This window comes from Sitophilus oryzae, unplaced genomic scaffold (genome assembly GCF_002938485.1).
Source record: "Sitophilus oryzae breed Bouriz unplaced genomic scaffold, Soryzae_2.0 scaffold_1394_pilon_pilon, whole genome shotgun sequence".
Taxonomy (NCBI): Eukaryota; Metazoa; Arthropoda; class Insecta; order Coleoptera; family Curculionidae; genus Sitophilus; species Sitophilus oryzae.
This window is the reverse complement of record NW_022146053.1, coordinates 712,333-725,851: the sequence shown is the minus strand read 5'-3', so window position 1 is coordinate 725,851 and position 13,519 is coordinate 712,333. Positions and strand designations below refer to the sequence as shown.

Here is a 13,519-nt window from a genome sequence, read left to right as displayed (position 1 = left end):
ATTGCTGCAGACGAGAATAGAAAATACAATCTATTACTACACTGTATGGGAAGTGATGGAATAGAAATATATAATTCATTCGAGCTGAAGCAAAATGAGTTTACATACGACAATCTCATTACAAAGTTTAATGGATATTTTGTGCCTAAGACCAATCTAACGTTTGAAAGACATAAATTCTTTACAAGAAATCAAACAGCAGGTGAAAGTTTTGACGCATATGTAACTGATTTAAAAGCATTATCTGCAACTTGTGATTTTGGAAAACTAAGAAACTCCTTGATCAAAGACAGAATAGTATATGGTATTACAGACAATAAATTAAGAGAGAAGCTACTAGGAGAAGCTGATTTAAATTTAAATAAGTGTATTGATCTTTGCCACGCAGCATTAATTACTTTAAACCGAACCAAGGAAATTGAGTCCGATGCACCAGTACAAGTGGACAAGATACATAAGAAAGAAAAAGAGAGAGTAAAGAGAAATGATAAGAAGCCAAGCACTTCAAGCAAAAATGATGGAACAATCCACAAAAAAGACTTTATAAATCAGTGTACCAGATGTGGAAATTCGCACAAGATAAATGAATGTCCAGCGTATGGAAAAGTGTGCAACAAGTGTAACAAGAAGAATCATTATGCAAAAATGTGTAAAATGAAGAGAGTCAATGAAGTGAGGTCACAGAAACCAGAAAATAAAGATATGGATGAAGACGATTTGTACATTGGAACAGTGGGAAAAGCCAGTGAGAAGGAAGATTGGACAGAGGTGTTAGAGTTACAAAATAAAGACAAAAAGGTATTTATAAAGTTTAAACTAGACACAGGGGCGCAGGCAAATATTATTCCTAAGCGTAATTTAGATAAATTGTCTGATGTTAAATTAGAACCATCTAAAGTAAAATTATATAATTTTGATGGCCAAGAAATAAATAATCTAGGCAAAATTACGTTGTTAGGGAATGTAAAAAATAAATCAGGGAAAGTTAGTTTAGATTTTTACGTGGTAGATACGACAAAAGTATGTTCAGCTATTCTTGGTTTAGAAACATGTAAGACTTTAAAATTGATACAAAGAATTAATGAGGTTAAAGAAAATAATTTATTGAAAAAATATTCTGATATTTTTAGTGGAATAGGTTGTTTAAAAGATACACATAACATTAAAATTAATAAAGACGCAACACCAGTAGTATTTAATGCAAGAAAAATTCCAATGTCAATTAAAAATGAAGTTAAATCTGAATTAGATAGGTTAGTACGTCTTAAAATAATTGAACAAATAAATGATCCAACTGACTGGGTTCATCCCATGGTAGTTGTCAGGAAACCTAATGGCAAAATTCGTGTTTGTTTAGATCCGGTTAATTTAACAAAATAATTAAACGTGAGTTTTATCAAATACCAACAGTTGAAGAAATATTAACACAAGTAAATGACGCGAACGTTTTCAGTATTTTATATGCCAATAGTGGTTTCTATCAAATACCATTGGATGAGCCAAGCAAGAAATTATGCTGTTTTGCTACTCCATTTGGTAGATATATGTTCTCAAGGTTACCTTTTGGCATAGCATCAGCACCAGAGGTTTTTCATAAGAGATTTCATCAAATTTTTGAAGGTATTCCTGGTCAAATTTCATACATTGATGATATGCTTATATATGGAAAAGATCAAAAAGAGCATGACGAAAATTTAAGCAGGGTATTTAAAAGAGCACAAGAATCAAATATAAAATTTAGCAAAAATAAATGTAAGTTTAACTTAAAGGAGGTCAAGTTTTTAGGACATGTGATTGGTTCTTCAATAATCAGGCCAGATCCAGACAAGATTAAAAGCATAGTAGAAATGCCACCACCAAAATGTAAACAAGTTGTTGAACGTTTCCTGGGAATCAAAATTCATTCCACAGCTTTCAGAGTCAACAGCTGACTTAAGACAATTAATAAAGAAAGACACTGTTTTTGAATGGAACAAGATACATGCAAAAGCTTTTGAAAACTTAAAGAATATACTATCATCAGCACCTGTACTGCAAATTTATAATCCTAAATTACCGATTACTCTTTCAGCAGATGCTTCAAAGAATGGATTAGGAGCTGTATTACTGCAAAACAATTTACCAGTAATATATGCCTCCAGATCATTAACAAAATGTGAGAGTGGATATGCTCAGATCGAGAAAGAGATGGCAGCAATAGTATTTGTATGTTTAAGATTTCATCAATATATTTTTGGTAGAAAGATAAAGGTCGAAACAGATCACAAACCATTGGTTGGTTAGCATAGAGTTTTTAAGCATTGCTAAAAAACCTTTAATTAACTGTCTATTAAGACTTCAGAGAATGCTAATTAAGCTACAAAATTATGATCTGGATATTCAGTACAAACCAGGCAAAGAATTACTATTGGCTGATTGTTTATCTAGACAATTCATTAAAGGACAAATTAACGAAGATGGATTAAATTTGAAAGAAATTGAAGCACATATTAATTTAATTGATAAAATTTTGCCAATGTCTGATACAAAGTTCAAAAATTTTCAAGCTGAAACTAAAAAAGATTTGGTACTAAAAGAATTGCTAAAAACAGTCAAAGATGGATGGCCTGAGAAAAAAGAAAATTTAAAAGAGGAACTACAGGAATGGTGGAATTACAGAGATGAAATAATTGCAATAAATGATGTTCTGTTTAAAGGACAAAAAGTAATAGTACCAGAGAGTCTTAAACAAGAGATGTTAAAAATTATACATTATAATCATATGGGTATAACAAAATGTCAGTTAAGAGCAAGAACGTCTTTATATTGGCTTAATATCAATAGTGATATTGAGAAATATATTTTAAATTGTGATACATGTTTAAATTTTCGACATAGTAATGCAAAGGAACCTCTTATACCTTCAAATATTCCAGATAAGCCTTGGGTTACAGTAGGTACAGATATATTTAATTTTAAGGGAAAAAATTATATTATTGTAATTGATTTATTTTTCTAAATACATTGAAACATCACTTTTAGAAAAAATAGATAGTTTTCATACTATAAGATCGTTAAAGTAATTTTTCGCAAGACATGGAATTCCTAAAATCTTAAGATTAGATAATGGAACTAATTATAGTTCAGAACAATTTAAAGATTTTGTGAAAGCTTGGGGTATAAAACATATAACATCAAGCCCAACGCATGCACAGTCAAATGGTATGGTAGAGCGTTGCATACAGAGTTTTAAACATATGATGCAAAAAGCAGACTATGATAATAAAGATTTGTACTTATGTCTGTTATAGTACAGAACAACTCTTGTGGATAACGGACTACCATCACCATCAGAAATTTTATTTAATAGAGAAGTAACTAGTTTGATGCCAAAATTTTGTAATAATGTAAATTATAATAAGAATAATGTCATTAAACAAAATTTATTAAAGAGACAAAATAGACAAAAACAGAATTATGATAAACATGTTAAATTCAGAAATGTTTTATTTAAAAAGGGAGATAAGGTTAGAGTACAAAAGCAGGATAAATCAGAATGGGTGTCAGGGAAAATAATTAATAACCCGCATAAGCCTCGTACTTTTATTGTTAAGCTATGTAATGGTTCAGTTATAGAGCGCAACCAGATATATTTAATAAAAGACACTAATCAAAGAAAGCAACAAAAAATTAATAACAATCATAACTTTATAATTAATGATAAAAGATCTCATAGAATTAAGAAAACACCAATTAGGTTTAGTGACTATAATTGTACATTTGAATAGATTGTATTAACGTATTTGTTAACTAGTTTAAGAGGAGATATGTGGTAATATGTATATAGTGTTGTGATGAGTGCGGTTACTACTCTGTGGAATTGGACAAGGACGCAACAGTGAGAGCGCGGGAACGCAGTGGAGATTAGGTTAAGTTCACGTTAAGTTTAGTTTATGCTACCTGTACATTTACCTGTACAGAAGTTAATAAATAAATATAAATAATAAATCAACGTGTAATTAATATCACAAATAATACAAAAGACAACTTTAGCTCTTAAGAGTCGACCTGTACTCCTATATTATACAACAAATACATGAAACTACTCTTAGATTATCAAAAAGTGTGTTTAATTTTTCTTGTATTTCAAAGTACTCAATTTTTCGGGCCTTCGGGCCTGTCGAACGTGAGCACGAGAAACCGCAAACGCGACACCTGTGTGTGTTTATGTAAAATAATGCTGATTTACTACTATGTCATATGACATAATCGAGCTGATACACGATGTTGATACCGGAAAAGGTATCAATGTATCAACACGAAAATTTAGAGTGTTACCCATGACTAAATGTGAACCACAAATACAGTAATATGTTGGTTAATTAAATAGTAGTAGAAATATGAAAGTCAAAAAATCGATAACCATAAGTTGAACTAATTTTAATTACCTCTTCCAAATGGTGGATCAGAAGAAGCCCCAATCTTTTTCGGTTTTAGATTAATAGCATCGACTTTAAGCGCAGATTTTGAGAATACGCTTAGTTCATAAGCGTTCTGCATTCTTTTTGAGTTAATATGGGCCAAGAAACCAGATTCTGCTTCTGTAATTCTTCTGCTGCTGGTTAGTTGACTAGTAATAACGTTTTGAAGTTTCCATGATCTTTCTGTACTTATTTGGGGAGATAATTGTCCTCCAGAAAGTTTTTCCATAAACAACTGTGGTGATATGCTCTTTAGATCAACACCTATCTTTTGCAACCAGTCAATATGATCTGAAAGACACCAGAATAAGGATATACAGAGTGTTTAAATAAACATGTGTCATCTATGGTGGGGAGATTCCTCAGGTAAAAATAATATTCAATTTTCATATCAACATGGGTCCAATTCTGTTTTATTTCCTAGCCACAGGAGGTTGAAGTCAACTCCGCCTGTGGTGGATTGAGTAGCTCAGTGAGCCACTGCCGGTCCCAAGCCCGGATAAAGGAAGAGGGTTGATGGATGAGGCTAGCAACCTACTCATAGTAAAAACATCTCCTGCTCAGAGAACAGCTACATCAGTCTCGGAAATAGGACGGGACTTACGGACAATAGACACGGCGAGAAAAGGGAATAAACGATTTGGAAAAAAACACTAAGAATAGCATGTTGGAACATTGCTTCATGGAACAACAAAGACCAAGGGATTATCACAGAAATAAATACCCACAAAATAGACATATGTGCTTTAGCAGAAACAAAAAAGAAAGGCAAGTGCGACATAAGGTACAATAACTACAACCAGCGGTGTAGATAAAGACGAGAGAGCTCGTCTGTTATTCTGCTGAACCTGCCGAACAACAAATATAAATTGTATCCTGCTGAACAACAAAGATAAAGGTTGTATCGAAGATGTAAAACATACAGACTCGAGAATAATGTATATCACTAAATCTCAAGTATGACTCATTTCGTCAGTATCTACACACCTGACATGAATAAACCCAAAGTTAAAAGAGAAATGTTTTTCGAAAGACTCCAAGAAACACTAGATGAAATAGCACACGATCAAAAGGTATTTCTCATATGGGGTTTAACTCGAGAGTTGGCAACGACATAATAGGGGGTAGTGAACAAGTATAATGATGAAATAATAAATGAAAACGGAAACATGCTTATTGAATTCAGCGCACACAATGAACTACGCATAAACAGTACATTTTTTTGAACATAAATATGCGTATATAAAATACATTAACAATAGAACACAGGAAGAACATAAGCACTATAAGTTAGTAAGAAACAGAATGAACAACCAAATAAAACTACTGAAAGAAGGATACTGGGAAGACTTCTCAGTTGAAATGCAATATCATCTTTATGGAGGTCAAAGAAAAGTGTGGAAAAGTTGGGGAACAAAAAAACGCTTAACAAAGAAATAACTATTAAAGCTATCAAGTCGGGTGCATGGGTAAGCTACTTCCAGAACTTATACCATCCTGTACAGGAGAACATAATACAAAATGAAATACTACCCTATGAGGAAACAACATCAGTATCCGCTTTACTTTGTACTGTAATGCAGAAACAATTCAGATTTACTCGAAATTATCGTTAAGACATGGACACAGATAGAGCACTGTTACTAAGCACAATAAAATAGAGCCAACCACCTATTTGATCTATAAGATTTTTACGTTTATAAGAAGTTGTTCTCTAGTTCGAGGAAATAATAGACAGAAAAAGTTGCCTACAGATGCATACAACATCAACAGTTAACCTACCATTTTCGAATTGACCTTATTTATTTTCCTCAGTGAGGGACTCAGCCAGAGACTGAGGTCCAAAGTCGGCTCCTCCGGTACTGTGGTGGATTCGGGGAAATAAAGACATAATAGAGCAAGACGTTATACAGGGGATTAACAAATTAAAGAACAGAAAATCCGCTGGCATCGATGACATCTCTAATGAATTATCAAGTATGGAGGACCGGAAATTACGCGGCAGATCTAAATACTCTTCCAAAAGATCCTCATAGACAAAAAAGGAAAAAAAAATACAATTCTTCTAATTACATGGGAATAACACTGCTGTGCTCTGTGGCTAAGTTACTAACTAATATATTAACGCAAAAACTTAGTGAACACATAAACATAAACGAAGAACAACAAGACTTTATACCCAACAGACCAACGGTGACGGGATATTTATACTGAGTCAAATGGTGGAGAAATCCATAGAGTTCAGCAAGCCATTGTTTTTGCGCTTTGTTGGTCTGAAGCAGGCATTTGATAGAGTTCGTCTGACAGACGCCATAAGGATTCTAAGAGACAACATATACATCTGAAACTTACTGCTGATTAATAACGCAGCTAAACACTGGAAACTGTAACAAAATTAGAACAAAATACCCTTTAAAAGACTTTCAAGACGGCCTTTCTGAAAATGTACCAGTTTCTGTCGGCGTGAGGCAAGGGGACAGCCCAATCCTAGTTTCTTTAATATCATTATGGATCAGCTGATCAAAGATATTAAACTCTTGGACATTGGATACAGAATGGGTCAGAAATCCGTCGGAACGAGGGAAATCTACAGCGACTCCTCTACCGACTAACAAATAAAGCTGAATCTTTCAACATGCAGATATCCGTGGAAAAAACGCAATCAATGGTAATACCGAAAAAACCAGTCAGATGCAAACTCGTAATTAACAACCAAACAATTAACCAGGTGTTACAAAACAAAACAGCACGAATTTCTGGCTACTTAAGACATACCATGTGGAGAAATAAATTTATGTCAAGAGAAAGTAGAGTTATATACAAGACTTGTGTTAGACCAGTTAGAGAAACTTCAGCCGAAACATCAAAACAAAGACAATACTCAAAATAACAGAAATGAATGTATTAAGAAAAATACGCGGAGTCACTCTAAGAGATAGTCACTCTAAGAATGCAAAACCACGACATCAGAGAGGAATTGGGAGTGCAAGACATAGTGAGGTGGGGTAGATCAAGAAGGCGTCATTGGAAAGACCATATTGAAAGAATGGACCATGATAGAAAAGCAAAATAGGCACGAACACAAATACCTAACACACCCAGACTTGGCAGGCCACCAAAAAGATGGTACGAAAGTTGGACGGCCGGTTCACAAGAGGCCTAAATAGTTGTTTTATACATGGATAACCCTATTGCAAGAAGAAAAAGGTTTGGCTATCACTGGAATATTTTTTTTAAACTGATTTTTTCCGATTATTAGCAAAAGTGTGTAGGCCATTTAATGCCGACTAAAAGCTGTATCATGATATTTTGTATTTGTTTATGTATTTTGTGTTTTGTATATTATTCCTTGATTTTATCGAGGAGATAAACGCAATTTTATTAATCACAATTAATAAAATAAAAATAAAAAATTACATTAAAAAAATTAATTATTTTTTAATGTAATTTATTACTAAATTTTATTAAAATTTATATCACTGATGCACAGTGCTATCTACAGCAAATTTACCTAAAAAATGGTACCTAAGGGCGCAAACATAGTGAGGCATCTCGATGCGATGCTCGCCAAGATGCTGGCCGCGCTACTCGCCTGGATGGTAGCTGCGATGCATCCTACGCGCACTGTTTTAAAAAGGCGAATAGATGCGCGTAGGCATACTGAAGCATTTACCATCGCCGTTTTGTTAAACACCAGTTTATATAAAGTAGTTATTAATTAATTAATTAGTATAGGCCCTTGTTGCATTTCAGTTGATTTCAACAAATTCCGACCGCAGCGCTACAACGGCAAAAATCAGATATTATCCCTACCTATTTGACGTGGCCACGCCGCCGCCGTCATGTTGATCCCATACAATAATATTGAAATCATGGTTTTGTTATAATATTTAAGTATTTTAGTTTTTTGTTAGTGCAATTATTGAGACAAAAAAGAGATAAAACACTCAGGTACGAGGTTTGTGTGATGTAACGCTGTTTCGGGTAATAAAAAATAAATGAAAAAAATTCGAACTAGGCGTCGTGCTGTGTTGGGACAATTTCAAATGTTAATAAAATTGCCGAAAAAATGTCAACGTGTAAAGGAGAGCGTACTTAGGGCGTTCTTGGGTGCAATTACATACATTCAATAACTCAACTTTCCCGGATATTCAACTCTCCCGAAACAAAATTTTATCTTTATATATCTAGCTTCATAGATTTGATCAAAAGCAAAAATGGATTCAAGCATTTCGACGAAACAAGTGAGTAAACAAAGTGCTCGTTACATCATCAAAAAATTAAAAAGACATATACTATGAGAGGATAAAATATAATTTGCAATATTAATTGTATACTTTTTTTTTAATCAACTAGCGATTAAAGTACTTGCCATAAATAAATAAAGTCCATAAACTAATTTCGATTTTGAAAATAGCTACTGTCACTAGCAACTTGCCATGACGACATCAGCCCTCTTTGTTGCCATTTTATTGAAAAATTGCTCTTTATTCAAAATCTGAGCTAGATAGGTATAGGCTATCCTAATAATAGTTTGAAAGAGCATTTGAATCTGTTTAGATTTATTTTAAAAAATACAGGTTGTCGTAATGAAATAACAAGGTTTTTATGTAAAATAAATATTTAAAATAAATCATCAATTTTTGGTACCCCTGTATAAATTTAAGGGAGCAATACAATTTTTCAGTAAAGTTTATTTCTCTATCTTTAAACTCAGCACAATAATTAATTCTAAAAAGTAATGCACAGGGTGTTGATAATTTGTTCCTTTGTAGCATGCATATTTAAATATCTTTAAATATCTCAAAAACTAAAGCTTGTAAACATATTAATATATAATAACCCTTATAATAAAGGCCTTATTTTATATCCAAGGATCCAAATATGAAATAAAATACCGGGTGTTTCAGAAGAAAAAATATAACTTTGGTGTAAATCTTAGTTCTGACACACCCTGTACATTTCAAAATAATTTTAAATTATGCACATGGTCTTCCCACATATGCCCATAAAATATTTTGTTTCTACATATTTCCGTTTTCGTATAATCAACCAAGGCGAATGAGTTGCGCCACTCTGTATATAGGTGTTCCATTTAAAAAATATTCGCGATCCACTCACACTTTTTTGAGCCACAATTTAGAAGTTCAAATATTTTCCTCAAATACATCCTAATACATACTTTATGTCTGGACTACAAAATTCATAAGTTTTTTATTATAGGAGCTGCAGATGCCCGACGCACTATTGCCGGACCCTGTAGAATCAAGTTGATTACATTGTTGGTGATAAATTAAATACTAGTATTGTGAACATTTTATTCCACCCGACTCTAGTTCGACATATTTTCAACGAATTGTGATCCTAAACCGACCAATCAAATGTAAAGTTTCAGGCATCCGCGTCCGCTTCTCGAAAAAAAAAAAAAATTTTGTTTCCTAGGAAGCATCGCGCTGAACATGTAGGTGCGTGGCGAGGTGCGAGGCTCCAGTATGTTTTGACGCATAAATTTGTACATGTTTGATTCAGCATCGCCGGATGGCGAGGTGAATGGCGCGCATCGCGTCGAGGTGAAATGCCCCGCACTATGTTTGTACGATGCATCCTACGCGCACTTACTCGCCGTTTTAAAACAGTGCGCGTAGGATGCATCGCGGCTAGCATCCTGGCGAGCAGCGCGGCCAGCATCTTGGCGAGCATCGCATCGAGATGCCTCACTATGTTTGCGCCCTAAGATAATAGACATGTTCACTAATTTCTAATTTCAACGAATTTCGATAGCTGCATATGAGTAAAAAAATATGGCACTCAAAATTTTTCTTAAAAACTATAATTTTCTCACATAAACGCAAAACAGAATTGAGAAATACAGCAAGGCTAGAAAACGTACCCGGCTCGAGGCTACCTGTTTTTGACGTCACTGCTTTGATCGATCGATGGCGTCCGTACGATCGTGCACTTGTCGCATTGTTTTTGCAGACGTTCACGAAGGTGTATTGTTTATTTTCATTGTTTTGGTGTTTTGAAGAAGTAAAATGAGTTCAAATAAGTGGTGTTTTGTCCCTGGGCGTATTAATACTTCAAAAAATAATCCACAAAAGTTTAAATCGTTACTTTGCGCCCCTTGCTTTTAATTCTTATTTTCTACTTTTAAGTGCATTTAATTTTAAGCTTGTTTTAAGTTTTTTTTATCAATTTTTTCACTTGTAAATTTTTCGCTTAATATGGGTCCTATAGGGTGTCCAATTTAAAATGAGGTACATGGGGATCTCTCTCTTGGAAACCTTTGAAGATACAAAGTCGGTTAAATGGAAGCAAAGTTGCGTATTTGAGTGCCCAAAAATAATCTATGTCTATTTTATTTTAAATCCATACGTTACGTAGATACAAGGTGAAAAAGAAAAAATGAACATTTTCGAAAAACCACCATATTTTCTTTATTTTTGGAGCTAAGGTAATCAAAATTTCAATATATGGGCAAGACAACGTGGCAATTTTAAAAATGATATAAAAAAAAACCTAGACCTTCTATGTTGCGCACGGCCGAGGTCAGCTTTTATTTTTCTTATGAGCGCCATATTAAAATTTGGCATTTTAAAAATCCTTATTAAAAATGTTTTCAACCATATATATGGCGCCCATAGGAAAAGCAAAAGTACATTTCGGCCATGCGCAACGTAGTACGCCTAGAATTTTTTGGACATAATTTTTAAAATTTCCATATTGCCTTACCCCTATGTTAAAATGTTGATGACCTTAGTCCCAATAATAAAAAAATATGGTGGTGTTTAGAAAATGCAATTTTTTTTTCTCCCTGGATTTACGTAACGGTATATGAATATTAAATAAAATAGACCTAGATTAGTTTTGGACACACAAAAACGCAACTTTTCTTCTATTTAACCGATCTTGTAACTTTAACGGTCTTCAAGATCCCCATTATTCCCCATGTAGGTACCTCGTTTTAAACTGGACACCCTGTATACGTGTGTGAATTTTCAGGTCAATACAATTAAAATTTAACATTTGGCTCCTTCTCCTTAATACGGCCCTGTATCAGATCAACAATACGATAATTTTACATTGTCTTAGCTTCTGTATAGGCATGCAAATTTCAGTTTAATATGATAATTAAAATTTAAAATTTGGCCCCCTTCTCCTAAATACGGGCCTCTGACACTTCAAAAACTCAATAATTTTGTATTGTTAAAAACCAAGTGTTGTTTGTTATCGCTTTCAAGTAAACCCGTCCTCCATCTCACCAAGTAGCTTTGTTTTTAAACTACTAATAACCTCCAAATATTAATCACAATAAACCAAATTTAATATACAAACTACATCCGAGCACAACGCGATATGTCGTATTCTAGCTTGTTCTGTTAGAAATTCCACAGCGTGCAGACAGCACCGTTTACTCGCGCGAAAATACCGATCGAAGCAGTGACGTCAGGCCAATAGGTGAGCGTTTAGCGGATTCAAAGGATTACGAAAATTTCGCACGGATTTTTGAGGCATAAAGCTTGATTTTCATGCATCCGTTGTCCGACGATACGATGATACGATATTAATTTTATTGGTTGAATTTAAAGGCTTCGATTGGTAAACGGTTTCTAACCAATCAAAGTACCGTCGAATAACGGATGCATGAAAATTAAGCTTAAGCCTTTTACGGAATGTTATGAAACTTTGCATACTGAGTTTTAATGTCATAATGAATGATTTTATGAGAAGTAGGCACGTTTTCATTTTTTTTGTGAACATTTCTATTACACAAGGTTTTTTTTTAATTTTTGATATCCTGTAACTTTAAAACTAAGCATTTCCGCATACATGTTTATAGGAACTTTTTTTATACTTTTTTGATGAGGAATCAATGAGTACCTACTTATTTAACATTATGGCATGTTTATCAAGTTGTTTTTTTGTTGTTTATCAAGTTGTTTTCTATTAGAATTAAGGCAAATTAATTAAATTGCATTTATCTCATCAAGGAGACCGAAATCGACAAAATATATCAAGAGACCTTCTAATCAGCATTTAGCAATCTACACAACTTCGCTAACAAAAGGAATAAAAGCCAGAGGCGCACATATTTTTTTTAGAAAAATATTCCAGTGATAAGCCATATGCACGACCCTGGTCGACACTTTTTTATCATTAATATATGTCGCACTTAAAGTAATTCTTACCCTCAATATTACATTGGAATCGCTGTAGCAATTGGGAAGAAATTATAATAAATCGAAGAAAGATGACAATTTTAACCCCTTGTAGCTACGAAACAGACACTGAAACTGCAGCAAAACCGAACGGAGAGGAATCTCTTCACAAAAGATGGCACATGTTTTTTGAAAAACCCTGTTTTATATATAAAAAAATATATATATTTTTAAAACTTTGTAGTTTTTCGTGAATTTACCTTTTGGTTTCTCCCTGTCAACATCCATATTTATTGGATCATTACCGTTAAACCTATATAGATGCAGTTGTGTAGGTGTTGAAATACGATCCAAGACATCCTCCCATAGTGGTGACATCCATTGACCAATCAATGGATCATATACTTTACCATTTGGCATATGAACTAATGAAGTAACCTAAAAAGAATAAAAGAGCATGAAAGAAATGAATATGATTATATTACATTCTTTAATGCTTGGCTATAATAAGATTTATGACAAATATATATATTAAATTTACCTGATCTAAAATACCTCCACAAAAATCAATGGGGAGATACAGATATGGATTAGAGTCATATACGATATGCCCATACGGTGATCGCATAATTTCCCGAATACCTTCTCCATATTGGTTGAAAATCATCACAGGGGTTCCACACTGATCAGTGGCAACATAATATTTATGTCTATAAACTTGGGCAAAGATTAAGTGTCCCCTGTTATCATAAACCAACGACATTAATTTTCCATCTCTTGGAGAGTAGATTTGGCTAACTTCCCTAGGTTGTTTGTCATTATTATAGAAGAACTGGGTAACATTGCCAAAATTATCTTTACGAGCCAACAGTCTACAAAGCTTACCATTAGTCAAATATT

General features: G+C 33.6%; 1 protein-coding gene across 1 annotated transcript in view; it reads right to left on the bottom strand.

The window, feature by feature from the left end:
* LOC115875724 (teneurin-a) overlaps nucleotides 1-13,519 on the bottom strand; it is a 214,986-nt gene that overhangs the window by 4,045 nt on the left and 197,422 nt on the right. The window contains exons 27-29 of the mRNA XM_030891237.1: nucleotides 13,161-13,491; nucleotides 12,880-13,057; nucleotides 4,428-4,751 (exon numbers count right to left, since the gene is read on the bottom strand). Of these exons, the coding sequence (XP_030747097.1) occupies nucleotides 4,428-4,751; nucleotides 12,880-13,057; nucleotides 13,161-13,491 (833 nt within the window). The remainder of the gene's footprint in view (nucleotides 1-4,427; nucleotides 4,752-12,879; nucleotides 13,058-13,160; nucleotides 13,492-13,519) is intronic.